The sequence below is a fragment of the Solea solea genome, chromosome 20 (assembly GCF_958295425.1).
Source record: "Solea solea chromosome 20, fSolSol10.1, whole genome shotgun sequence".
NCBI classification, from domain to species: Eukaryota; Metazoa; Chordata; class Actinopteri; order Pleuronectiformes; family Soleidae; genus Solea; species Solea solea.
In genome coordinates, this window is record NC_081153.1 from 2044538 (window position 1) to 2072120 (window position 27583).

Here is a 27583-nt window from a genome sequence, read left to right on the forward strand (position 1 = left end):
AGCTAGAATACGTGCTAGGATGGGTTAAATGCAGAGCATTTCCCTAAGGGAATTAATAAAGTACAAAAATAACAACAATAATAATAATAATAATAATTAGCTACTAATTACCCTCAACCCTAATTTAGGTAGAATATTTATGCTAAATATTTGGAGCTTCTCTCCAAATGTAGCTAGGCTGTATCTTAATTTATGTTTTTCTCCTATAGTTTTAGGTCAAATCTAGCCTGATTTAGCTATCTAATCCTAATTTAACGATCCCGTCTCCCAGTTTAACTAGCATTTATCTTAATTTAACTAGCGTCTCTTTCAATTTAATGAGAATACAACCTTATTTAGCCAGAATTCAATAGCAAGCATGCCAATTTAGCTACTGACTTTCCTTATTTAGCTAGCTATTTAAGATGTTTCTCTCTTAATCCAGTTAAAAATCTAGGATGATTTAGCTATTTAATACTAATTTAACTATCCTCTCTCCCAGATTAATGACCATCTATCTTAATCTGACTAACTTCTCGCCCAGTTTATCTAGAACACGTAAAATTTGGGCTAAATTCTATTGTAATTTAGATAAAATCACATGCTAAATTAGCTTCATTCTACCCTAATTTTACAAACTTCTCAAAGAATGTATCTACACTATAGAGAATATAATCTGAGTAAACTATAGTTTATAATCTGAATCAGCGAGTATCCTAATATCATACACAATGAATGTGTAATTGAAATTTCAATGCACTGATATCGTCACAACCCTTGACAAAAAGAAAGAAGGAAATAAACAGTGATAAAAGTATATTTTAGGCATTAATTCCCCACTCCCCTCCCCTTTGTAATCACCTATTATTATTATAATGAATTCCACAGATTGTGTAACAAACACCGTGTTCACCACAAACAGAGCATTTCAAATGAATTTGGGTTTGGTCGCCCTCAGCTTCCTGCACGCTCTTGTGCTGTTGAATGGCTGCTTGATGAATGGGAGGAAAACGAGAGGATGCGGGAGGATGCCAAGCGATAACGCGCTGTCATCAGTTACCTTGACAACTGCAACCTCTACCTCTAACATGTTAATTATGATTTTTTTTTCTTCTTCTTTTGTCCTGTTCTTGGCTCAGCGTCATGAACTCAGACTCTTTGACTTCACTGACTGAAAATATATAAAACATGTAAATCTGTACAACACTTTCACCTTGACATTATATATATATATTCAAGAGGTAGTTATGATGCAGCTGTAACCTTAAGGTTTGTCCATTAGTAGTTTCAAAATTCATTTAATATCTATATATTGTCTATAATTTAACCTTATATAGCACTAAATAATGGTAAACATAAAAATAAAAATAAATAAAATTATTTTGGTGGCTAAATCTGAATTGATTGACAGTAGTATGTCCCCACACTGATGAAGTCACAGACCATGATGGACCTGGTCAACAAATCCCAATCACTTATAATGGGCAAAACTGTGGAAAAACTCTGACATATCTCAGTCAAAACTCACCCAATTTGAACGGAATTTGGTGCGTGTTTGCAGAATCAGAGACTCCACCATCTGCCTAAGTTTCATTCAGATCTGATCCAGATTACACATTTGGTAACATGGTTCAGTTCCATTTAACAACATGTAAACAGAACAGGATGCATCTTGTCATGTTTGTGTAAGATGGCACAAACATCTATAAGGAGGTTAAATAATTATAATGTGACCCAGAGTTGTTTTCTTGTCTCTGTAACAGTTACATTTCCAGGGGTTTTTAAACACTGTGGGATGACGAGTGTTTGTTTGTGTGTTGGTCATAAACGTGACCTGCAGCCACAGGAACAGGGAAGCTGAAGTGTGTGTTCCTTTGCTCCTCCACACCAAAGTCCATAGAGAAAAACACTCATTTTTACATCACACACACACGAGTTGTTGAGCCGCTGCTGCCTCCACCAGCGACTTCAAATGTAAATAACACATTTAAGGATTTGCCATTTGAAATCCCATCCTATCAGATTGACCTCAGAGACACAGAGTGACCACACGAGGCAGCAGAGGAGCAGCAGCTTCTGTGTCCCAGTGAGCTAAAATCACTGGATTTCTCTATGGGCTTTGGTGTGGGAGAGTGAGTGTTTACAAACTTCAGTTTCCTGTTGGAAAAGTCTGTCTCACAGTGAGATAAAGACGTGAATATGTTCCTAAGATGTCGTAGACTTAAACTGACGTAGATTAAGCGGATACAATCATTTTATCACTCTAAATCTCAGCTACAGCGTTTTCATTTGTCTTTCACGCAGATAAATATTAATATTTTAAAAATGTTCAAGTGCAAAGACGACGGTGAGCTCTCGCAGTAAGAGACACATGTGGAGGAAGCACAGATGGAGAAGCTACGTGTTGGTCTCTCTCTCTCTCTCTGCAGGAGTAGCCAGAGGAGCTGGAACACATCGAGCTGAGCGTTTGCCAGCTGTTCCCTCACCAAAGACGACGACTGATGCTTTAATCTGCGTTTCACATCACAACACATCACACAGCCCGGGGACGCAACAACACATTATTAGTCTGGAAGATGGAAAATGTGCTAAATGTGCTTGTGAAGCTCCTGCAGATGGACAACACCAGGATCCTCTGCAGTCAAAGTATCAATCAATCAATACAGCCACTGGATTTGTGATCAATAAACCAGAGGAGATCAATTCTGTGCAGCACGCTAAATTAAATATTTACTTTCCCCCGTGTGTGCGTGCGAGTGTCGTTTCAACCATTTCAGCAGTTTCAGTGTCAGTTGTCGATGGTTAATCATTGAAAGCCTCGCTGGAATCCACCGAGGACCAAACACACCAAAACTGAACCGAGAAGGAAACCGGATCCCTGTGTGTGTGTGTGTGTGTGTGTCGGTCGACCTCCAAAGAGAGAGAAATGCACGTATTTCCCTCTGAAAGGACGTCAGTTGTGAGGCACTAAACGTTGGTGAAAACCCGCTACAACAAAGCCAAAGCTACGTTGCACCAAATTTTTTCAAAAGTTGTTGGAAACATTGTCACAGACCAAGAAAAACAAAAATGTCTGTGGGGACCGCGGCCTCAACTCAACAGGAAGTCAGCCATTTGGAGTTTGGCGATTTGCACGTTTTCGTAAATGAACAAACTCATTAAAACGTGTCAATTTGAATGAATGGAGCAGGAGGTTCAGAGTGACCTTCATCATCATCATCATCATCATCAGTGAGGAGCAGCAGGAGAACATGTGGGGGAGCAGATATGATTCAGAGGGAGGGGGGACGCGGGGGAGCAGCGGGATGTGAGGTGATGAAGAAAATGAACCCTTTAATGATGCCCTCGAGGATCCAGCTGGACGACGGATGAGAGGATGAGGAGTGACTTAGTGTCTGTGACGAGATGATTTGTTTCCTGTGACCTCTGACCTTTCACCTCCTGACCCTGCATCATCTACACATCTATAAACTGTATCTAGTTATGTTGCTATAAATCCTGGTTTATTTTAAGGGGTTAAAATTCTAAACAATCAAGGAAAAACACATACTGAACGTTTCCACGGGACTTTAAACACAGGTGTCCCTTTGTTAAGGTTTTTTTTAAGGGTTAAAGGAAGAGGAGGTCACAGGCTGTGATATGAAGTTATCATGAAGGCTTGGTGCGGCCCTGCTGTGACAGGAAGCAGCTGAGTGGAGCCCCCGGTGGTTTCACTGTGACACAGGCTGAGGGGAAAAAAGGAGAAAAAAACTTTCTCTGGGCGTTTTCCAGACTCAGCTTCAGCACCATCGCTCGTCTCCATGGTAACATGTATGAACGGATGAGCGTCAAACAGGCAGAATGTAGGGCAGGAGCCGCTGACGCCGCGCTGTCAGCGGCTTTTTATCGTCATTATTACATTTCTCCTCTTCTTATATATTTGTTTATTAAAATAAAAATACATATAAAGTGTATATTTTAAAGTTGAAGGTTCACTTTATTGTCATTCTGAGTGGAAATACAATTATAGAATAATTATTATGATTTTGCTTTAAACAGAACTATTTCATGAATTTTATTTGTTTGTTTTGTTCTTGAAAATTAAATTAGATTTCAGTCGTTTTATAAACATGTTTTTAACAAATATTAGAATAAACTATGAAATATTTTGCTTTTAAAGTGAAGGAGTGAGTGATCTTTACTCTACTTCACACACACACACACACACACGTTGGTCAGTGACGACAACACGACACAAGAACTGATTTTAGCCTCAAAACGAGTCACTGCACACACACACACACACACGGGTGATGATCTGAGTTTAATCATGTGATGATGTGGTTGAGAGACAGACAGACAGACAGACAGACAGACAGACAGAGGGAGGGAGGGGCGAGCAGATGGCGACACATCGTCTCCATATGTCACACGAGGTGAAAACTGTGACGAGTAAACAAGCGTGAAACATGAAAGAGAGAGAGAGTAAATAAGTGGGACCATGTTCACCCAGAGGTGAGGAAGACGAAGAAGAAGCAGTGAGGAAGAGGCTGAGGAGGAGGAAGATGACAGGGCGAGTAAGAAGAGTAGTAAGAGAAGGAAGAGGAGGAAGAAGTGGATGAAGATGAAGAAGAGAAAGAAGAAGAGGAAGAAAATGAGGAAGAGGCAGAAAAGGAGGAAGAAGAGGAGGAAGAGGAAGAAAAGGAGGAAGAAGAGGAAGCGGAAGTTCAGACCCAGGCGTGTTTTAATAAATGCGGCAGCCATTTTGTTTGCCTGTTTACCTGAGTTTTTTACCGGACAGAAAATCAGAGACAGAGACAGACAGAGAGAGAGTAAGAAAGTGACGGAGAGAGAGAGAGACAGACAGAAAGAGACGGAGACAGATACGGACAGAGAGAGACAGAAAGAGACAGAGACAGACAGAAAGAGACGGAGAGAGAGACAGAAAGAGACGGAGAGAGAGACAGAGACAGACAGAAAGAGACGGAGAGAGAGACAGACAGAAAGAGACGGAGAGAGAGACAGAGACGGACAGAAAGAGACGGAGACAGACAGTGAGACAGAGACAGACAGACAGACAGACAGAGTTGTGTTGAGGTCAGGAGTCAGAAGTTCCAAACCTCACCAGTGGTCATGAGCTGCGAGTGGTGACTGAAAGGATGAGATGATAACGATGATGATGATGATGATGATAATCTGGGACGTCTGAGCTTCAGTCTGAGACACAGTCCAGGAGACTCAGAGTCAGAGGAGACGAGGAGAAAAACCTCAGAAAACCAGAGCTGAAAAAGAAATGAAATCTCGTAAAAGCAGAAATATGTTGGTTTGTTTTGTGCTCTTTTAAAATGAAACAAACAGTTTTTCTGTATAAACATCAGAGGAAGTGGACGCTCTTACCTGCTGACAGGTGTACCTCAGGGAACCGTCTCATGAAAACTTTATTACTTTCTGATATTTCACAAACCACACGAGCAGCTGGGATTTTTCTGAAAAGTAATTCTTTTTTAATATTTTACAATCCTTTATTCATGGGTTATTTCATTATTTACTTTTTCAGCGTGTCACTCTGTAAGCGTCGTACTCGCGCGTCGTCCGACGACAACAAACAAGAGACAAAAAAACAACCGAGAGCTTTTTGAAGAAAAGAGTCTGTACAACAGTTTGTCGCCGAGAGAAAGATTTTCACATTTCACGTCAAAACTCTCGTCCTTTCAAAAAAACAAGGACGACAAACGTAAACAAACAGTTTTTAAAAGCAGGACAGAGAGTGGAGGGAGCGGCTCAACACGTGTGTGTCTGTGTGTGTGTGTGTGTGTGTGTGTGTGTGCGTGTTTATAAAATCCTCGTTCTCCTCGGGTTTTAAAACACTTTCCCAAAAACAAACCAGTACAAACAACCACAGACAAGTCCAAAAAAATACAAAATATAATAATAAAGATGGTCTCTGTTGCTGCTCCAAACATTGGAGGATAAAAATGTGTTATTTTTCTGTTTTATTTCTTTTTCTTAAAAAAACAAAGAAACAAACAAAGAAAAAAAACAGTGATTTTCGTGAAATGAAACAACGCGCGTGAAGCGAGAGATGAAAGCGGGAGTTTTGTCGGTTGTTGTTGTTGTTGTTGTTGTTGTGCTGTTACCGCAGCTGCTGATGACAACAATTACATTTCCTCATTAAATGATCAAATACTTCCTGAGAAACAACGGAAACATTTACCTGACGCGAGAAGAAGAAGAAGAAGAAGAAGAGAAACAACGAGAAGGAAACGCGAGCGGCAGCAAAACGCGGGAAAAGACAACTGTCAGTTGTGCGTCTGTGTGCGCGTGTGTGTCAGTGCTGGTATCAGTTTGATGACGACGACGACAAAGGAAGCAGAGAAGGAAGGAAGGAAGGAAGGAAGGAAGGAGAATGAAGAAATCATTTTCCATTTCTTGGTGAAAAGTCGTGTTATTTCATTTCCACGATTTCCGTTTCCTGTTCCGATCGAAGCTGGAATTCGTGTCTTTGTGTCGTTTTTGTACGTAATCGCGATCAAAGCGAATACTTTTCACCTTTAAAAAAAGAAGAAACTTCTTTGACGTCCTAACGTTTCAAACCATCATGATTTCTCTCTTATTTAGTTGCCAGACGTCTGACCTCTGACCTCGTTCTTCTACGTCTTCATCATGTTGTTGTTAAATTGTCCTCGTGTGTGTGTGTGTGTGTGTGTGTGTGTGTGTGTTGAAACTGACATTAACGCTGCCCACCAGGTTACAACGTTACTACCAACACCTCGGCGGCTGTGGCTGTGATGATGATGATGATGATGATGATGTGAGGAGGAGGCGGGGCTCGATTATTTATAGAGCGCAGACTCACAAAAATGAAACAGCCACTCTGAAGCCACTTCACACAGAACACAGGATGGTGAAGTGTGTGTGTGTGTGTGTGTGTGTGTGTGCGTGTGTGTGTGTGTGCGTGTGAGAGAGAGAGTGAGACAGTCGTGGTAGTGTTGGGGTTTTTAAAGCCTGAGGAACCAGGAAAAAACCATTTAAGCCACTTATTAAAAGACTCAGCTCATAAAAAGAACACGTTCACGTCTTTATCTCACTGTGAGACAAACCTTTCCAACAGGAAACTTAAGTTGTATAAACACTCACTCTCACACACCAAAGCCCATAGAGAAAATCAGTGATTTTAGCTGCTGGTCCTCTGCTGCCTCGTGTGGTCACTTTGTGTCACTTGGGTAAATGTTATGTTGAAGTCTTTCAAACACAGAATTAATACAAATAACCCATTTGAACTTACCGATGGAGGCAGCAGTGCATCAACAACTCCTGTGATGCTGTGATGCTGTGATGTAAATGATGTAATGAGTTTCTCTCTGGGCTTTGGTGTGGGAGAGTGAGTGGTTGACAAACGTGTGAAGAGTCTGTCTGACAGTGAGATAAAGACGTGAACGTGTTCTTCACATATGGTAGACGTAGAGGAGTCTGGCTAAAATGTATTTTTCCTCGTGTCTCCAGTGGCAGCCATGTTAGCCAGGTGTACCTAATAAACTGAACATGTAAACAAGTTCATTTTATTAAGGAAAGAGGAATCAAAATAACTCCTCCTCCTCACCGCCCGCACTGCTGCCACCGCTGCATTAGTCTCCGCCCACAGCCTGAGACGCTGAGTCATGGTTAAAGTTCCCTCTCTGTGTGTGCGACTATGTGTTGTTGTATGATTAACGGTTCATTATCTTTGGTTGTTTCAGGGCGAAAGCGCTTTTAAAGCAACACAACAGAGCGGGGAATGAAAACAAAAACAAAGAAACGTGTGGCGTCAGGTGTACAACTACAAAATAAAAGTCCTCGTATTGTGTGAAAAGAAAGCTCCAGTTTCAGGAAAAGACAGGAAAAAAAAAGAAGGACCTGATCCTGATGATGCAGGTGGTGGGAGGAGCTTATCACTGAGGATGACGAGGCAGAGGTCAGGTCAGAGGGAGGGAGGAGTCTGGCTCCCTTCCCTCGGTGAGCTGAGGTCAAATGTCAGCCAGTGGACCGCTCCCGTCTTCAGCTGCTTGTTTGTCTTTCCGTCTGTCCACTCGTCCCCCGTCCTCTGGCGTCCATCTGTCTGTTTGTCCGCGTTTGTCTCCACAGGTCACTGGAGGTCGCGGTCTTCTAGATACCGGTACTCAAACGTGAAACCCTCTTTCTTCCTCTGGCCCCATTTCTCATAGTCAAAGTAAATGTAGGTTCCCTGAAACACAAATACAAGGTGACATCACGTCAATGTCCATAAATACTCATCACAATAAACCACTCACTCTCCCACACCAAAGTCCAGAGAGAAAATCAATGATTTTAGATCACACACACAAGTGACCACACGAGGCAGCAGTGGACCAGCAGCTAAAATCACTGAATATCTCTGTGGGCTTTGGTGTGTGAGAGTGAGTGGTTTATGAACTTCAGTTTGTCCAACAGTGAGATAAAGACGTGATCATGTTCTGAAGAATCATGGACTGATTCATCGGATAAAACATCACAGTTTAATTATGATCGATTAAGAACACAACTGCTTATTTGAACTTTTATTGAATACAAGTAAGAAGCTAAAAATCTGTCTTTTTAAAGATGTGCAAAAATGGCCAGAAAGGGTGGAAGAAGAAGAAAATGGCTGCCATAGAACAACATACAGAGGAAGATGAAGAAAACAGAGAAGAAGAAGATGACGATGACTAAGAGTAAGAGGAGTACAATGCAAAAACTAAGTATGAATAAACTAAATACTTAACTTAGTTACTAAGTTTATTCATAATCCGCTGAAAGACATGAAGACGAGACACTGACCTGCTCAAACTCATCCGTGATGGTCTTGGGTTCTTCATGTCTCTGGAACCACATCATGTACTTTGTGTGAAACCTCCACGACTGTTTCTTCAGAGCTTTGGCTGCCAGATACTGAGCCTTGGTGCCCTACACACACACACACACACACACAGGACACAGAGGACACACAGCGTTACACACATGTGGAAACTCTTCTTCCTCTTCTTCCTCTTCTTCTGTGATGAGCGAACATCGTACCTCCAGGTAGTAGAAGATGAAGAAGAGCGTCTCTGTGGAGAGTCTCTGGTAGAACTCCACGGTGTCAGAGTGAGGTGGCGGCACCTGGTGGTGGAAAGGCAGGGTGGGACACGGGTTCCTCATCAGGTACTGCCTGTGGAGAGAGGACAGAGTCTTTTAGTGGGACACAAGCGGAGGACGGAGGGACAACGAGACGTTTAAAAAAACAAGATGCACATGAAGTTGTGAAGTTCTCTCTTCAAACAATTATCTAAAAAAAACACATTTACTAAGAAATAAACGTATTATATAATAAAATAGCATCGCGTAAGAACCTCGTCAAACTAAAAGAGGAAGAACATGTTGTGAACATGTGAGAACGATCGCGTGACCTCCCTGATGGATCCACACTAAGTGGGAAAATCCACCAAACTCACTTTTTCCATGTAAACCACGTATTTTTAGATCCCAGACAAACTCACAGTGTCCTGGTTTGTTTCCACTCATCACAGTGACACAACAAGAGTGTCCCAAAAATCAAACAAACAGACAAGGATGTCAGGGAAAAACCTAAAAACCCAGGACAGAACAGAACATTTCAACCCAAATAAGCCAACGACACAAGCTGTGTCAGAGACACTTTGTTTTAGGACGCTACTTGTGCTTTTAAATTCTTATATTTACATTTTTATCTGAATTCTAATTGTTTTTCTCTCAAATTCAAAGTTAAACATTTTTAACAACCTAAAAAAAACAAGTAAAAAGGTTTTGTCCATCATTACAGTCCCACTGTTTTCATTATTCCTACTGAGAAAACAAAAGTTTGTACTGCACCTGATCCTCTCCGAGTCGGACGGGTGGGGCATGTGCGTCCACGCCGCCTCCTCCATGGCCTGTTGGTAGAGCTGCTCTTTGGACAGGGGAACCGGCCCCAGCGGGCAGACGCCCAGTGACGGAGCGATGCTGACCTCTGACAGCGAGGACTGAGGTGCTGACGAGGAGACGGAGGAGGCCACGGTGCTACTGGGGAAGATGTCTGTGGAGACGCGGAGAGGACAGACAGTTGGAGAAGGGAATAAAATCCAGGATTATAGTCAAACTCACCTGGTTAAATCTACGATGACACCTTTAGATTATGTTCACGTCTTTATCTCACTCTAAGACACACTTTCCCAACAGGAAACTGAAGTTTGTAAACCACTCACTCTCCCACACCAAACCCCACAGAGAAAATCAGTGATTTTAGCTCGCAGGGACACAGGAGCTGCTGGTCTACTGCTGCCTCGTGTGGTCACTTTGTGTCACTGAGGTAAATGTGAGGGAAGGATTTCACAAGCTGGAATCTCAAAATAAGACATTAGAACTTAGTGATGGAGGCAGCAGTGGATCAACAACACCTGTGTGTGTGATGTTAATATCACTGATGTTCTCTGTGGGCTTTGGTGTGGGAGAGTGAGTGGTTTACAAACTTCACTTTCCTGTTGGAAAAGTCTGAGTAACAGTGAGATAAAGACGTGAACGTGTTCTTAAGATACTGTAGACTTCAGCAGATTATATATATGTATATATGTGATATATGTAGAAGTTTCATTTTAGTTAAACAGGCAAAATCAGTTTTCCTACTTGTGCTCTGTGGTGTGTGTGTGTGTGTGTGTGTGTGTTACCTGCGGTGAGGTGCAGTGAGGGCAGGTCTCCCTCCATCCCTGAGCTGAGTGCTGCTCGCTCAGCCATGGACTTGAGGCTGCTCAGAGGCTCCTGGGGCTGATGAGGACAGACAAGGAGACTCATGGGAAAACAGGTTCTGAGACGTACACGTGTGTGTGTGTGTGTGTGTCTGAGGTTGTATACGTAAATAGAATAATATATAAACTCAATATTAACATTTTATTTTGTCAACTACATTTTGCAATGAATAAAATACGGTTTTAGTGACTTTGGAGCATTTATCAACTTTTTCTGAGAACAAGAATGTGTCGTAAGTGGCTGATGAATAAATAATTATAAGCTGATGCTGATTATTAAAGTTGTATATGGTCTCAGCCCTCGTGTGTGTGTGTGTGTGTGTGTAGTTTGTTGTGCTATTGTCTCACCTTGATGCTGTCAGAGGACATAGTGGAGTAGGACATTGGTCCGTTCAGCAGGCTGTTACTGCTGCTGTTGATGCTGATGTTTGCACTTTTAGCTTCGCTGTAAGACGCCGGGGACAGAGCGCTCGACGAAAGAGTTAACGAGCCCAGTAAACTGGGACCAGTGTCCTTACTGGGAAAGAGACCGAGAAGAGAGGAAGAAACACTGAGAGACAAAGACGGGTTTAGATTTTTCAGGCGTGAGAAAATGACTTTAAAAACACTTGAACACGTTCAGCCATTTCTATCCTGCTATGAACATCTACTACATACAGTATATAATATATAACATGAAAACAACGTCTACATTTTAATTAATTTTTTAAATTTTCAACTTGATGGTTTATTGTTCTAACAATAAAAGTGTCACTCAAACTGCTGCCAAATACTCACGGCTGATTGGCTATGGAGGTCAAAGACGAGGGTTGGCTGCTCAGTGATTGGCTGCTGCTGAGGATGGATTCTATTGTGGCGTCAGCGACCACGGCACTGTAACCTGGGACAAAGAGACAACGTCAATATTTCTTTGCTCCATTAAACAAAGAAAATCATCATCTCCAGGTTTGATTGATATTTTTCAACATTTTCTGACTTTTTTTTTATAGACTGAACGTGTGGATGAATGAAGAGAGAATAATCATGAGTTTAATGTAATTTATCCCTAAATCAATGTCAGAGGAAGTGAAACACACCCTCATCCTGAGGATCGTCAGTGTGCTACACCAGGATGTTAATGCATTACACCTCTCCGTGTACTTTAAGGTCAGCTGATGTTATGGCTGGATGAATTCCACATGGCGACACTTGAACAAAAACTCACTGGTGCTACCGTTCTGCTTCTGCTGACTCGACGGTCGGACGGAGAGCGACGAGTTTCCTCCGATGACTCCGCTCCCCGACGATCCCGAGCTGCCCCCGTTGCTCCCGATGACTCCCAGTCCACTCCCTGGAGCGAGGCCTCCCACCAGACCCGGCGACATCAGAGAAGAACTCTGCACCATCGACTGGCTCGAGCCCAGACCCAGAATCCCAGAGCCGATGGTTCCCATCCCCACCGACGAGCCCAGCAGTCCGGCCGACGAGGACGTCGGGCCGCCAACTGTGACGCACCCGCTGCCGATGGACCCCACCGCGCTGTTGGAGGTGGTGGTGCAGATGCCGCCCAGAGAGCCCGGTAACCCTGAGCCGACGGTGCCCACGGCGGCCGCCTGAGCGTACGGGGCCGGGGTGGAGCTGGACAGAAGGCTGGCCATGGAGCTCAGGGACGCCGGCATCCCCGAGAGACCCAGACTACCAGACAACGGGCTGGTGGCCATGGAGCCGGACATGCCGCCGGACATGCCGCCTTTCCCCAGCGACAGACCCAGACCCAGGCCGAAACTGTTGGAGGTCGGCGGGGGCCCCAACGGAGCCTGAGGCTGGGAGTTTGACATCAGGGGCCCCTGAGTGATGGCGTTGGGGGGAGAGGAGGCCAAGGGGGCGGAGTGGCTGTTGATGGTGGCAATGGGGATGGGCAATGAGGAGGAGGAGCCAAGTGAGTTTTTGGCCTGTTGCTGCTGCTGTGCTGACGGGTGTGGCAGCTGCTGTGTGGCGTTGCTGTAGCTGCCGGCGGAGATGTTGGAGAGCAAACCCCCCGAGCTGCCGTGGTGACTGTTCCCACCGGAGCCGCCGCCGCCGCCGCCGCCACCACCGCCCGCAGCGATGGTCGCCATAGAGACCAGCGAGGATGCGGTCAATCCTGAGACAGAGGAGGAGGACGAGGACGAGGAGGACGAGGAGGATGAGGAGGAGGAGGAAGAGGACAGTGAGGAGGACGGGTTTCCGTTCTTCACGGGCGACTGGAAACAAAAAAATAAGAAAACATGGGTTTCTTCGTCCTGTTTTCACACCGTACATGAAAACTAAGTTTTCATAAAATGACACTGAACTTTATTGACACAGAACTCTTCTGTACACTTCATAACATTTGGAATTAAAACTCTATGAATGAGCAAAAAGAAAAACTCCTGCACTTAATTTTATGAAATATAAGAGCTTTCGTAAATGCGACTTTGGAAAGTACGACGACAATAAGACAAATATTATATGTCAAATGTTTCCCACTGTAGAGTGATAACCATATAAAATTAATCTATAAGATAATTAAACAAGACAAATAGATCAAACTATTTCAGCGCAGAAAAACAAAACAGAAGATGAAATAATAGTGTATTTGTTCATTTGTAGCAAACAAAAACATTGTTTTGCACAATAAAACCAAAAGAAATGTTAATCTGTGTTTACTTTATGACCTCACTGGCTAATCTGATGTTGTGACTGTTAAACTCAGGATTATTTCATGAGTTTCTTTCTCTTCAGACTCACCTGGCTCACTTCACTGTCAGTCGAACGTCCTCTCTTCTTATCGTCCTCTGAGTTCTCCTGAAAATAACAAAACACAAGGAAGAATTAAATACAATCAAGTCTTTATTTTCATGTTATGAATAAAACACAGGAAATACAAAATCTGAGTGAGAAGGAGCAGAAAAGGGGAAATAATCTCATATAATCTGCCCACATTCAACAAGACATGAACGTAAAACACCGCAGAGATATAATATATATATAAAATCAGCTGTTTTCACGTATAATCTATGAGGAAAGTTGCATGTTTCATAAGTGAACTTTGACTTTTATCAGTGTAACAAAGCTGTACGAGTCTCAGACTCACACTCTGTTCCTCGATCATTAAAAGTTAAACTCCACCTTCTCGATGTCAAAGCATTTCACATTTCCACGCCCTCTATTCACACACAATAACTGCTCTCATACAGTAATAAAGAGTGCAGTATGTGGGCAGAGAGGAAAGAACAGATGATTCGAGGCAAACCGCAGCAGAACAATGGCAATTACCTCACGTTCACCTTTTTAATGTCAGACATTATGATGAGGAGAAAGAAGAAGTGACAAAAATGAGGGTCAATGATGAGAGAATAAAGTGGGAGGTGTTTGTTTTTGCTGGAGCAGCAGAAAGTCGAGGGCAGTTTGATGAAGTTTAGTCAGAAAAGAAGAGCAGACGAGTTTTAACGGCGAGGACGAGGGACACATTTACACTTGCTGATCAAACAAAGGCGTCAAATGATTTAATCTGCAGTAAAAATACTCACCGAGTTTGTTTGACTATATTTCTAGGCAATTTCTAGGCAAATAAACCTTAATTTAACATAAATAAGCCAAAGAAATAAAGCAGGGATTATCTGAAATGAAAGGTAATATTAAGTGTATTTTAAGATCATGTAATACAGATGATAAACAGTAGAGTGTATTTACAGTGTACTGTCATGAGTCCAGAGAAACAACCTGTGTGTGTGCAGCTTCATATCATATATATATATATATATACACACACATATATATATTATATGTATGTATATGTATATATACACATAATATATCAGGATTTATAAGACATATCACCCAGACTTTTTACTTTTTATTAGTTTGAACTTGAGGGGTAAAGTTCAAACTTTCCAAAATAACCCTTATTATATACATATATAATAAAATAATTAAATATACAGCCTGGAAGCACATCAGACCATCTGAAACGTCTACCATGTTGTCCAGCAGAGGGCGCTGTGAGCACAGCATGAATTTATGACCTTCCACTTTAAATAACACAAGTTGAACCTCCTCCTGACATTTGGACCACGTTTAAACAAACAGAAAATCCACACATGTGGAACGGCTGAGTCTGTGAAAGCTTTGGTACCGTAGTGCCCGTGGCCGGTGAGGGGGGGATGGGCGAGGACGAGGTGGTGGAGGTGGGCGTGCTGCTGGAGTGCTGGAAGATCTCGTCCTCTAAGTGCGAGTGTCCCGGCGGCGAAGTGGCCATCAGCGCCTGAGCTGCAGAGACACACACGGAACAAGAGTTTACATCAAATATCACTCAATTTTGATTTATATATTAAATGTGAATAAAAAAGAATTTAGTTATCGTAAGTTAAAAAACGTACACAGATTATTATAATAATATATAATCATTTATTCTATGTACATTTAATGTTCTCAAAGTCTGAGTCGGGACCCAGAGTCTGGGCCACAAAATGATCCAAACCTTTCAGTTAACGTTTTAGTGCATATGTTTTGAATAATGAGCATAAAATGAAGTTTTACTTTATCCATGTGTGCATCGACTTTATAATCTACGTTTCCATCAAAACAAAAATGTGCTCAAAGTTCAGATTAAACAGAACTCCACTTACGAATTTCCTCCAGATTCAGGTCGTCGTAGAGGAACTCGTTCTCTTCGAAGTCCATATCCTGCGACGAGTCGACATAATACTCCACGTCATCCTGGAACACGAGGAAGGACAAGGAAAAATATTAGAAAGGTTATTTTTTAAAGGAATTGTGCAAAACAAAACCTTAAAAAATGACTGGAATATAAAAGGCTTTTATTCACGTTCTGTTTTTGCTGCAACAATGACTCGATTATTAATCCACGACTAAACTATTTTAATAAACAAGTATTAAAAACAAACATAATCTTCACTGGTCCACAGACGTCTGCAGACGTGGACAAACCTTGATCTTCCTGATGGCGTCCACCTGCACTGAGTCGTTGTCCAGCATCCTCAGTATCGTCTCCAGCATCCTGATGTGGTGTCGATGCTTTTCGATGAATTTCTTCAGCTCCTCAATCCGGTCCTGCTTCTATGCAACAAGGGGAAAAACAGGACGGACAGAGACGGACAGACGGAGGAAGAGACCTTAGAAGGTGTCAAGTCTTAGTTTGTGTGTGTGTGTGTGTGGACGGTGAACTGTCAGAGACGCTCGTTGTCACACAAACTTCTTAACTTAAGAGTGCGAGTGTCATTTTAAAATAAAAGCGTGGCAAAACAAGCATGAAGAGAAAGGACGTTAAAATTTTAATAAGGGAAGTGAAACACAGAAGCAGCTGCTCCACGTGCACTTTACAGCCTAATGCGTCAAACGCAACCACTTCATATTTCAATTATTCATTCTTAAAACTCTGTCACAGTTGATTAACGCTCTGAAGTAAAAAATCAAAGGCCTTTTATTTTCCTTTTCTTGCTTACTCGTGTAGTTCAGCTCAAAGCTTAGAGAGTGGACTCTTCAGAACGACTGCTTACACTGATGGGATCTTTAAAAACACAGGCCAGTCATGTTGTAGTGGAACGTAGCCACGCGTTTCCTCTCAGAACATAATATTAATCAAGCAGCAGCTACAACAGCAGCAGCAGCAGCAGCAGCAGCAGCAGCAGCAGCAGCAGCAGCAGCAGCAGCAGCAGCTACAACAGCAGCAGCAGCAGCTACAGCAGCTACAACAGCAGCAGCAGCAGCAGCAGCAGCAGCAGCAGCTACAACAGCAGCAGCAGCAGCTACAGCAGCAGCAGCAGCAGCAGCAGCAGCAGCTACAGCAGCAGCTGCAGCATCATCCCACGTGAGGAACATGAAGCATACGTTCCACTCACACCAGTTACTTAAGGCTTATTTTTATGATCGGTTCCTCTGTCCATTATTCAGCACTTGAATTTCTTTGAAACCTGAAAATATTATGGGCTGCAACAATAAGTCGATTATTACTCGTTAATTTAGTTAAAACAAGTTTTCAGCTTCTTAAAAGTGAATATTTTCTGGTTTCTTTGCTTCATATTAACATATTAACAAACAGAACAAGACGTTTGAGAACATCATCATTTCCTAGTCTGATCTAAACATTTTTAACATATTCGGACATTTTATGGACCAAACGAGTACTTGACTCATTTGGAAAATAATCGACAGATAAATCAATTGTAAAAATAATCGTTAAGTTTTGTTAGTTTTTAGTTTCCTACGTAAAAACAACTTTAAATTCTTCATGCCCCACTCACACCAATTACATTTAGAGCTGAAATCTGGCTTTGAAGCTTCACAATATAAGAACATTAAAAATAGAACAAGAAAACTTTATTTTTCCACCTAAAAACTTTCCTCATCATTTCTTTGGCTCATATTTGGCTTTATGAGTTTCTGTCGACGACTTGTCAGAAAATGTCAAACCTGAAATGATGCTGTTCTCAAATGTCTTGTTTTTTGTCCTCACACCGTGTGAAGATGAAGAGACGAGGACGAGGACGAGGACAGCAGCCAAACCTTCACTGAGACCAGATCACACTCACCTCTTTGTCCCCTTTCTTTTTTCTCGTCTGGACCGACAAAGACTCCACTTCACTCTCAAACTGGTCCACCTGCATGTTTAACGTGTCGATCATGTTCTGAGACAGAGAGAAAGAGATTGAACCAATGAATGGGATTAGAATTATTGAACAAATACAGACACAGTGGTCACAGCATTACACAGCTTCATAGAGATTTAAATGAAAATACAATAAAAAAAGAATCCAGTACTTCGTAGATCACATTACACTGTAAATAATAGACAATAAACAATATTAATAAAAGCTGACTACTTTGGTAAGGTTCACAGAGAGATATTTAGAGAGAGGGCGCCTCCTACTGGCTGTTCCACTAAGCTGAGCAGCTGCACATTACATGACCCTTTAGTGGAGAGGTCAGCATTCCAGCTTCAGCAACAACTGCACATTTAAAGTAGATCCATTTTCAATGTCCTCATAAGAAAATTCTCCAAATATCTTTATGAGGAACAGCACAGACATGTTTTCCACCTCACAGCACCAGGAACCTTCGTCCAGGACCTGAGAGTCTAACCCTCTTATGACCATTGCCTGCATTTATTTTGATTTTATGGCTGGAGAATTGTCACAAAATGTTACATTTGTCCAAGATAATGTTGACTTTCTTTCATCTGGCAGTTATTCAGCCATTAAGGAATCACGGTACTGAGAAGCTGACGTCACAAATGTGTGACGCGGTGGTCAATCTCGTCTGTGATTGGACGCTCGTTCCGTGGAAGTCCAGAGGTTCTACCGTAATGACAAGTATACGCGGTCACACTCTGGACCGAGCCAGTCCATAGTTCTTATATTCTAACAGTCAGTAACAGGAGTTACGGTAATGAGACGTAAACATGGCGACGACAGGATGGTCACAGGGAAGATTTTCAACACTCCACTCCAGTCCACCAGGTGGCAGTAACGTTAAAGACAAAGACGCGATGACACTCACCGTCAGCCACATCCCGACCTCCTCCTTCTCCTTCTGGGCCGGGTCCACCTTCTGTGCCAGACCCAGTCCTTCTTTAGAGTAGGCTTTGGTCTTGGTTTCTCTCTCCACGATCTTGAAGCGCTCCATTTGCTGCAGACGGACGTGTAAACACACACACACACACACGTTAGTAAACAACTGTGTTTGAGGCAGTGTGGGTCTGATCAGACAGAAACAACGCTCTGATGCTTTGTTTAATAATGACACCATTGTTAGTGGACAGTTAAGTTCTGCTTCTACAAACTACACTAGTACACAAAAGCTTGTAGGAACAGAGTAAATGTTTCATCACTGCTGTTAATAACTTTAATAATTAATAATGTTCTTATTTTTGTGTTTGACTTTGATTTCAAATCTTTAAAACTAAATAATTTTGGTTTGTGATCATTTTAAAAGCTTACGTACCAAATAAAGTTACCTCGTACAATGTGTGAGAGAATTTTTACATATTTTTAAGTCACAAAAACAGTTTTTTTATTCTTATTTTCAAGACATTTCATTGATTATTAATAAATTACTAGAAATGTTCAATAATTAAAACCAGTTTCTGTGATTTTTCAGCTTCTTGAAAATTCTTTGCTCCATATAAACAAAGAAATCATCAGAACTGAATCATTTTTGGTTTGTGGACAAATAAGACATCATTTCCAAGTTTGAGAAGCACTGGTCAACATTTTTCAACATTTTTTAAACGTTTGTGTACCAAACAAGTACGGAATAATTGTTATAAAAATAATAATAATCAATGATAGTTTCCAACCTGACACATTCACTCACATCTTAATGATTAAGATACAGTCTGTAACAACAAGCCTTTCAGAGTAAATCTGTCACACTTCAGTCACGGATACGACCACAAAGATTTTCAGAGCTTTTCCTGAAACAAACTCACACACGCGTCCTGCAGGGAGCGCTATAATCAACATTCTCTCTCTCCTCCCGCCATGTTTCCACTCACCGTTTCTATGAGTTTGCGATTCTCGACGAGCTGCCTTTTGTCTTTGATCTCGTTGGAGGCCACCCACGTCTTGATCTGGTCTCGAAGACGCTGACGGATCAGAGGAGGAAGAGAGACAGACAGGGAGACAGAGAGAGAGACAGAGAGAGACAAAGAGAGAGAGAGAGAGAGAGAGAGAGAGACATGAGTGAAGTGTGAGATTTGTGCAGAGACTCATCTTCAGCTTGGCTTGAGTTTGGTCTTCATGGAAACATGGAGATGAAGCACAGACGCTGCTACTGGCTGACTGTGATGAAACTTAAAACTCTGCACTCGCAGATAAAAATGTGTCACATCAGCAGATACTCGGGCTGTCACAAAAATCAAACTAACTTCTAATGACACATAAGGAGGTTAAAATTTACCTGGAGCTTTTTAATCTCTTTCTTGAGGTCCGCCTCATATTTCTCCTTCTGGTTGGCGTTTGCTGCATTGTGAAGCTGCAGAGACGGCGAAAGAGAAGAGAGGTCAAAGGTCAAAACGTTCTGGAACAACATTGGGGTTATTGTGTGTGTGTGTGTGTGTGGTTTGAATGAAAACTGTGATGTAATAAAATTCTTCTTACGGGAGAAAAACAATGAAAAGGTTCATAAAATGTGAATTTATCATGATCTGTCCTCACCAGGGAATTCATGAACTATTTTGATAATCGATTAAATTAGTTTAAGATTTTCTGGTTTCTTTGCGCCATAAAACAAAGAAATCATTCAGGCTGTAAAGTCCCGGTCGACTGGTCGATTAATCAGTCGATACCTTCTGGTTCAACTCAAATTCTGATAAGTTGACTTTTTACCGTATTAATTATATACAGTCTATGGTTAATTTGATTTCATCACGAAGAATGTACCAAGTGCTAATGGGGGTGTTTTCAGAGCCCCCCTGTTCCACAGGTAACAGAGTGTCTTCAGAGAACACCCCCTTGTTTTCAGTATTTTGGATTAGCCCAACCCACAAGAGACAGATTATAGAAGGTCTGGTGGTTTAATTACATGTTGAGCTACAGTCAGTCGTCCTCTAACATCCATGTCACAGACGTCACAGACGTCACAGACGTCACAGTGTGGCAGCATTTTACAAAAATGGATGGCGGGAAAAAAGTCAAATGCAAAGGTTTTATATCACAGCTCGACCACAAACATGGCAAATCATATAAAAACGGAACAAGTTCACAATTCACAGAAAAACTAATCAACAGATAATTGATTATGTAAATAATCATGAGTTGCAGTTTTATTTCTCACCTTTTGCCAAATGTCTTCAAACTGTTCAACTCCTTCCCCGACTTTTTTCAGACATCGATCTATTTCACCTGGATGAAAGAAAACAGAATAAAATCAAACATACACAGATAATAATAATAATAAAAAATATCATCTTAAAGTCGTTTAAATTTGTTTGATCAATTACTTTTACACATTCTCTGATATGAACCTGATTGACAGTTGATTACACAGAGCTGCAGCTATTTTCATAATTGACAAATCAGTTTGTGTTTTTTAAAGAATTAAAGAAAGTTTCTCTGATTTTTCAGCTTCTTAAATGTGAATATTGTGTGGTTTCAAATCATTAAAAAATGAATCATTTCAAAAGCAGACATTTGAGAACTTTAAATCGAAACACTGATCAATATTTTTCAGCATTTTCTGGACAAACGACAATTCAGTTCATTGTGAAAATAACAAACACAGACATTTACGGGCAAAGGGGAGAAACATTTTTCCTACATTTCCTTGATTAACTGAGAAACTTATCCACAGATGAATTGTTCAGTGGACGATTTGAGGAGATTTAAGGATGTTTGACATGTAATTAAGTGGACTGAAAAAAACCCTATTATGTGGACTCTGCCTCCACTGTGACCTCAAACAGCCTGGATGTTATTTTAGATGAAAGTCCAAACTCCTCTGTAATAAAACATCACGAAGTGACACGGAGCAGAGCTTCATCTCTGCTCCTCTATGAGTGGAACTAGAGCGAGATTCACAGTTTTCATAAAGTCTATGTATTGAGTGTGGATGGAGCATCCGTTAACGATATCCCGCTGTAAACCCAGGTCACATCCACCTAAAGTTCTCCCTCATTCATTTGAGCAGCGCCACCATGAGGAGATATGAAGTAGTGACGCCCGGTGAGTGAATCTGTAATGATTCTCTCTGACAGACACACACACACACACACACACACACACACACACACACACACACACGTTGGACATTCATGACTTGAGGGGACATTGCATTGACTTACATTCATCCCTGGAGACTCTAAATCTAACCTTAACCACAATTAGTACTGGCCTAATCCTAACCCTGACCCTACCCCTGACCCTTACCTTAAAACATAGCTTCACCTTAAAATGTAGTCATTGGTATCACAGGTGCTGCCCTCTGCTGGTTTAAATCATACTTATCTGATAGATTCCAGTTTGTTCATGTTAATGATAAAGCCTCACTACAAAGAAAAGTTAATTGTGGAGTTCCACAAGGCTCAGTGCTTGGGCCTATACTTTTTACCTTATATATGCTTCCTCTAGGGAACATTATTAGGAAGCACAACATACACTTTCATTGTTATGCAGATGACACACAGCTATATTTATCAATGAGGCCGGATTAAATAAATCAGGTTGTTCAACTCCAGGAATGTCTCAGAGACATTAAGTCCTGGATGACCTGTAACTTTCTACTTTTAAACTTTTATACTCGGCCCTAAACACCTCAGAGAAAAACTTTCTGATCACATTGTCACTTTAGATGACATCACCATGGCTTCCAGTTCCACTGTGAGGAACCTTGGAGTTACTTTTGACCAGGAAATGTCATTTGATTCACACATAAAACTCATTTCCAGAACAGCCTTCCTCCACCTGCGGAACATTATGAAAATTAGAAACATTCTGTCTTTACAGGATGCTGAAAAACTATTTCATGCTTTTGTTACATCTAGATTAGATTACTGTAACTCCTTATTATCAGGATGTTCCAACAAGTCTGTTAGAACCCTTCAGTTCATTCAAAATGCTGCAGCACGAGTTCTGACAGGAACTAGAAAGAGAGACCATATAACTCCAGTGTTAGCTTCTCTACACTGGCTCCACCCACAGTTTAGAATTCAATTTAAAATCCTCCTCCTCACGTACAAAGCACTTAACGGTCAGGCCCCTTCATACCTGAAAGACCTAGTCTTACCTTATCACCCTAACAGACCACTTAGGTCACAAAAAGGTTTACTTGTGGTTCCCAGAGTCTGTAAGAGCAGAATGGGAGGCGGAGCCATCAGTTGGCAGGCTCCTCCTCTCCTGTGGAACCAGCTTCCAATGACAGTTCGGGAGGCGGAGCCTGTCTCTGTATTTAAAGTTAGACTTAGAACTTTCCTTTTTGATACAGCTTATAGTTAGAGCTGGTTCAGGGAAACCTGGACCATCTCTTAGTTCTGCTGCTATAGACCTAGACTGCTGGGGGATTTTCCTGTGGTGCACGCACATTCACTCTCTCACACTCAGGGTATGAATATGACTTTTTATATGTCATTAACCTTGTCTCTTTCTCTCCCTAGTTTGTGTCCTTCCTTCCTTCCTTCCTTCCTTCCTTCCTTCCTTCCTTCCCTCTCTCTCTCTGTATTCTCATCTTGCAGGTTGCAGGATCCAGATCCAGTTTTCGAGGCTATCCATATCATCACCATTATTATTCTGCTATAATTAAAAGTCGATATCATTGACTGTATAAACTTGTAACTTGATACAGTTGTTGTGTATCTGCTCCTGGTCTCTCTCTCTCTTCTGTCTCTACCTCATCTCCCTCTTGTCCTTTCTCTCCCCCCTTTCTGTCCCCCATTTTCCTTTCACCCCAACCGGTCGAGGCAGATGACCGCACATCTCTGAGTCTGGTTCTGTCAGAGATTTCTTCTTCTGTTAAGAGGGAGTTTTTTCTCTCCACTGATGCCTAGTGTTTGCTCATTGTGTTAACTGTTGGGGTTCTCTGCTCTCCTTGATCTTGTCTATGTACAGAGCCTTGAGATAATGTATGTTATGATTTGGCACTATACAAATAAAATTGAATTGAATTGATTTTACATAATGGGGACAAAAAGAATTCAAGTCCCCAAAAGGTGAATGTGTAAACAGGTTTAGGTCCCCACAACATTAGTAATACCTGGACACACACACACACATCCCTCACCTTGTAGTTTCCTTTTATCGGCCATGACTGATGACTAGGATGATGTCTTCATGCCTTCTTTCACTGCAAGAACAAAGGAACAAAGACAAGTTTTATTTATTTATGTATTTATTCTGATTATCAGCTCACCACACACACACACACGTTCGACATTCATGACTTGAGGGGACATTGCATTGACTTACATTCATTTCCTGGAGACTTACTCTAACCCTAACTACATTTACTACTGGCCTAATCCTAATCTTAAAACATATCTTGACCTTAAAATGTAGTAATTTACATTATGGGGACTTGCTTTTGGTCCCCATAGGAAGACAAGTCCCCATAATGTGACTGTGTAAACAGGTTTAGGTCCCCACAACATTAGTAATACCTGGACGCACACACACAACAAAGATGAAAAGACTGCAGTGGAACCTCACTCAAAGAAAACTACTTAGGGAAATGAACTGTTCATCATCCTTCTTCTATGGCTTCCTCCTCCACATGAGGGTCACGTTAAACTAAAATAAGCAGGTTTATTAAACACTGGTAATCCCACTTAAAATGAGTGCATCCTTCTGGTTTTGTTTCTCCTTTGAGCTTCAACTGACGTCAAAAACAACCACGGTGCAAATAAGGACAGTGTTATCAACATTTACTCTTTAACTTCCACTGTTTTCAGGAACCAGGAATGTAAAAATGCATGTCATGATTTCCTGTTATTAAAGGCTGTTGCACTGATAATCATCATATTTGTCAAATATACTAATTATTAGAAATATTCATTTAAAAAGTCACTTATAATAACACGTTTTCAATTTTGGGTGTTATAGCAGAATTTGACCATATTTATAGTCAATGTCATTGTAACACACATAAATATTTAAAGAAATAAAGCAGGTGTTATCTTGACATGAAACGTGTACTATTTTAAGATCATGTAATACAGACCATAAACAGTAGATTACATTTTATTTTAGAGTGTATTTACAGTGTAATGTCACTCTCAAAATGTTTCACGAGTCCAGGGAAACAACCTGTGTGCAGCTTTATATCCACATATATCTCCTATACAGGATATAGCCTCAACATAAACTGATTATATTTATAAGACATTGTTTTAATTATCAAGTAAAACCACTCAAACTGATTAATCGATTACCAAAATAGTGGATCATTGCACCCCTGAATTTTACAACAAAATAATATAATATCAGAATGAAGTCTGTGTTGACTGTTTATTAGAATTTACCATCACATCTATACGCTACCATCATGTCATTCTGACTCATAAGAGATGTATTTTTATTACTCTGGTGCCAAATATCAATATTTATGGTTTAAACTATATACGCTCCAAACAGAACACACTGAGCAGCATCAGGACACAATTTCCTGACTGTGTTGAATAAGAGCAGCCTAAATATTAGAGGGGTTACCTCTCAGCAAAACACGGGATTTATTGCAGGGCTGTTGCATCACACTATATGCCTTTGATTCTAAAATTAATATTTAACGAGTAATAAAAATAATTGATATTATAGTGCTTAACTGAGTGGAAGCTTGACTGTTTCTATTGCTGTGTTTCCATCGTGGTATGGTTCGGACTGGAACAGTAAAGTCCTGGGTCGGGCTTGCATTGCGAGTGAGAACAGTACCTTTAGTTGGTAAGGCGGAGCTAGGGCCACGTAGCGCGACGCCGTACCAGTGAAACGACCACGACACAACAGAGAAAGTCCAGCAGCTCTTTTTTTCCAGCAAGATTTGCGTCCGTTTGTCTCAACAGGACATCAAACACGCATTTACCTCAACTTCCATGCGATATTTACACCAGTCCACCCTGACCAGTACCCCAAGTACGTGACCAGTACTCTGGTACTCCAAGTGAAGGGTGCCAAAGAATGGAACCAATATTGATCATTTTGGTAATATTGCCAATGAAAACTGTGGGAAACCGAACCGTTCCACTCTGTAAAACCGTGTCTCCATCATGGTATAGTTTGCTTGGGTTTGGAATAGTCAGGCTTGCGTTTAGACTGAGAATGATACCTGTATTTGGTAGACGGGGGTGTGGCCTGTGCTCGATGGTCCTGCCAGGGAGATACGTAGCGTGGCGTTGTATGTGTGTGACGAAAAAAGAATAAACTGGACGTTTTTTTGTCCCCCCAAACAACTGTCATGGGTCTAGCTCCACCTGTACAGGACCGTACCACTACTCTGGTACCATAAGGGAAGGGTACTGTCTCTGTTTTCTTCATCTTCCTCTGTATGTTGTTCTATGGCAGCCATTTTCTTCTTCTTTCACCCTTTTTGCACATCTTTAAAAACCTGTTTAAAAACACAGATTTTTTAGCTTCTTACTAGTATTCAATAAAAGTTAATATAAGCAATTGTGTTCTTAATTTATCATTATTAAACTGTGATATTTTATCTGATGAATCAGTCTATGATTGTTGTCATATTTTCCTGGATCAGATATCAGAGAGATAAGAAAACGTAAAATCTGATACACACCTCATGGTCATTTCTTACATCATATAGCCCCTTTAAATGAGCATTAATGTTTACCAAAACGTTTAATACAGGGATCCACTTTTATGGAGATAAAAAAAAACTTGTATTATATACATATATCTACTAAGTAAAAAGATAACTCTATACATTTGTTTGGGGAATAAACTCTGCGATGAAGCATCTGTGGGTCTCACACGTCACAGATTGGCATCGTGGATGTGGAGCTGCCAAATCTGCAGCATCTGTGTGACGCCACCGTGTCTATATTGTATCTAATAAAGTGGTCAAAGTACGATATATATATATATATATATATATATATTACTACAATCAATGTCCTCATTGGCCCTGACTTCCTCAGATAACTATTATACTTTAATATTTTATGATTTTTGCTTAATTTCACATTTTAAACTAAGGAACCCATTTGAAACTGAGACACCAAACCATGTCAGCTCACCTGTGTGTTTTCACCTTGAAAAATTGATTAATAATGGCGTGTAATTAATAACACAAACTGTCTGTGTTGCTTTTAGGATCCACTCTATCAATATGTGCACACATTTGACCCGCAGAAGACACGTCGACTGTCCGTTTCTCCACAGTTTCACGGTCCCACGGAAGAACCAGGCAGCGAGGGTCAAACATTTCTTATCCCGGGATGTTTGTAAACAAGGCGGGCATCAGCGGTGCCAGCGGCAGCCTCAGGGGCACCGACCACACTTGTCCAACTCCGCTCACAAAACCGAGCCTGAGCCCGGGCAGAAGTTTGAGCGTGAAGCCGCCGTGGGAACACGCAAACACGGAGGGGACCGCGGCGTGGAGAGCCGCAGCTTCCCACCGGCTGCGCTGTTTGATGTAGGAGACACAATTTGGAAAGAGGAGAGAGAGAGGGACAGAGAGAGAGAGAGAAAGGGGCGCACGGCACGCAAATACATCACTCTCGGCTCCTGTGGGCCGCTTACCTGGATTTTTCCGAGTCCCGATTTCTTTCCACGATCGCTCCCACTTCGGGAAATCTTCAGGGATTCAGTGAAAAAGGCCCTTTTTTCTAAATTGTTCTACAATTCTTCTCGCTAAACAATCACTCCGCACATCCAAGATGGCTGCCAGGAACACCTCCTCCTCCGATGCCCAGTCGGCCGGGAGTCCCGCCTTCCTCGACTCTGATTGGTACGCTGAAGCTGCTCGCGCACTCCTATTGGTCAACATCTGCCATCCGTACAGAAAGCCTGCTTTGACGACTTCCGGCACAATTCGCGCTGTGATTGGCCGCAGGGCGTTGTGGGAAATGGCGTTCAGTCGCGTGTCACAGCTCGTCATAGGGTTGGAAGTGTTTTATTGATTCTGAAAGTTTTTGGTTTTTTTTGGACTGATTGCTCGATTTATTGATTGAAATCAGAGTATAACAAAGCACGTATGCGAAATCAAAATGTACATTTTAACAAAATAAAAGAAAAAATATTTTTACGATGGAAATTCATAGTAAATAAGTTAATTACTGGCTGAAAATAAAACAAATAACATATATTTATGCTTATATCATTTATTTTGTATTATTTCATACTTTTGGTATTCATTTGAAATCGAATTAAATTTTAATAGTAAGAGTTTAATAGTTC

At 41.4% G+C, this 27583-nt stretch overlaps 1 protein-coding gene across 6 annotated transcripts; it reads right to left on the reverse strand.

Moving 5' to 3' along the window:
• Window positions 1-5439: 5439 nt before the first annotated feature.
• Window positions 5440-27090, reverse strand: LOC131447293 (CCR4-NOT transcription complex subunit 3-like). Of its 6 annotated transcripts, none has more exons than XM_058618975.1 (19): window positions 26927-27090; window positions 23463-23525; window positions 20526-20593; window positions 19650-19724; window positions 19246-19335; window positions 18249-18377; window positions 17282-17377; window positions 15681-15803; window positions 15359-15449; window positions 14866-14999; window positions 13479-13535; window positions 11935-12952; window positions 11508-11610; window positions 11079-11280; window positions 10653-10749; window positions 9823-10024; window positions 9010-9142; window positions 8773-8898; window positions 5440-8179 (listed from the first exon to the last, which is right to left on the reverse strand). In XM_058618975.1, the coding sequence occupies exons 2-19, from the start codon at window positions 23485-23487 to the stop codon at window positions 8081-8083; spliced, it is 2868 nt and encodes a 955-aa protein (XP_058474958.1). In that variant the 5' UTR covers window positions 23488-23525; window positions 26927-27090; the 3' UTR covers window positions 5440-8080. The 6 variants fall into 6 exon arrangements, with proteins under 6 accessions (XP_058474958.1, XP_058474957.1, XP_058474961.1 ...); XM_058618974.1 differs by having other exon boundaries at window positions 15681-15806; XM_058618978.1 differs by having other exon boundaries at window positions 11079-11247; window positions 11944-12952; window positions 15681-15809.
• Window positions 27091-27583: the final 493 nt, after the last annotated feature.

Bases quoted from the DNA above. Each gene is read 5' to 3' on its own strand.
- LOC131447293 (XM_058618972.1), bottom strand. From the start codon at position 23,487: ATGGCCGATAAAAGGAAACTACAAG. The intron at 20,594-23,462 runs GTGAGGGATGTG...TCTTTCATCCAG, and splicing joins CGATAAAAGGAAACTACAAG to GTGAAATAGATCGATGTCTG. The intron at 8,180-8,772 runs GTCAGTGTCTCG...TTTGTGTTTCAG, and splicing joins TCACGGATGAGTTTGAGCAG to GGAACCTACATTTACTTTGA.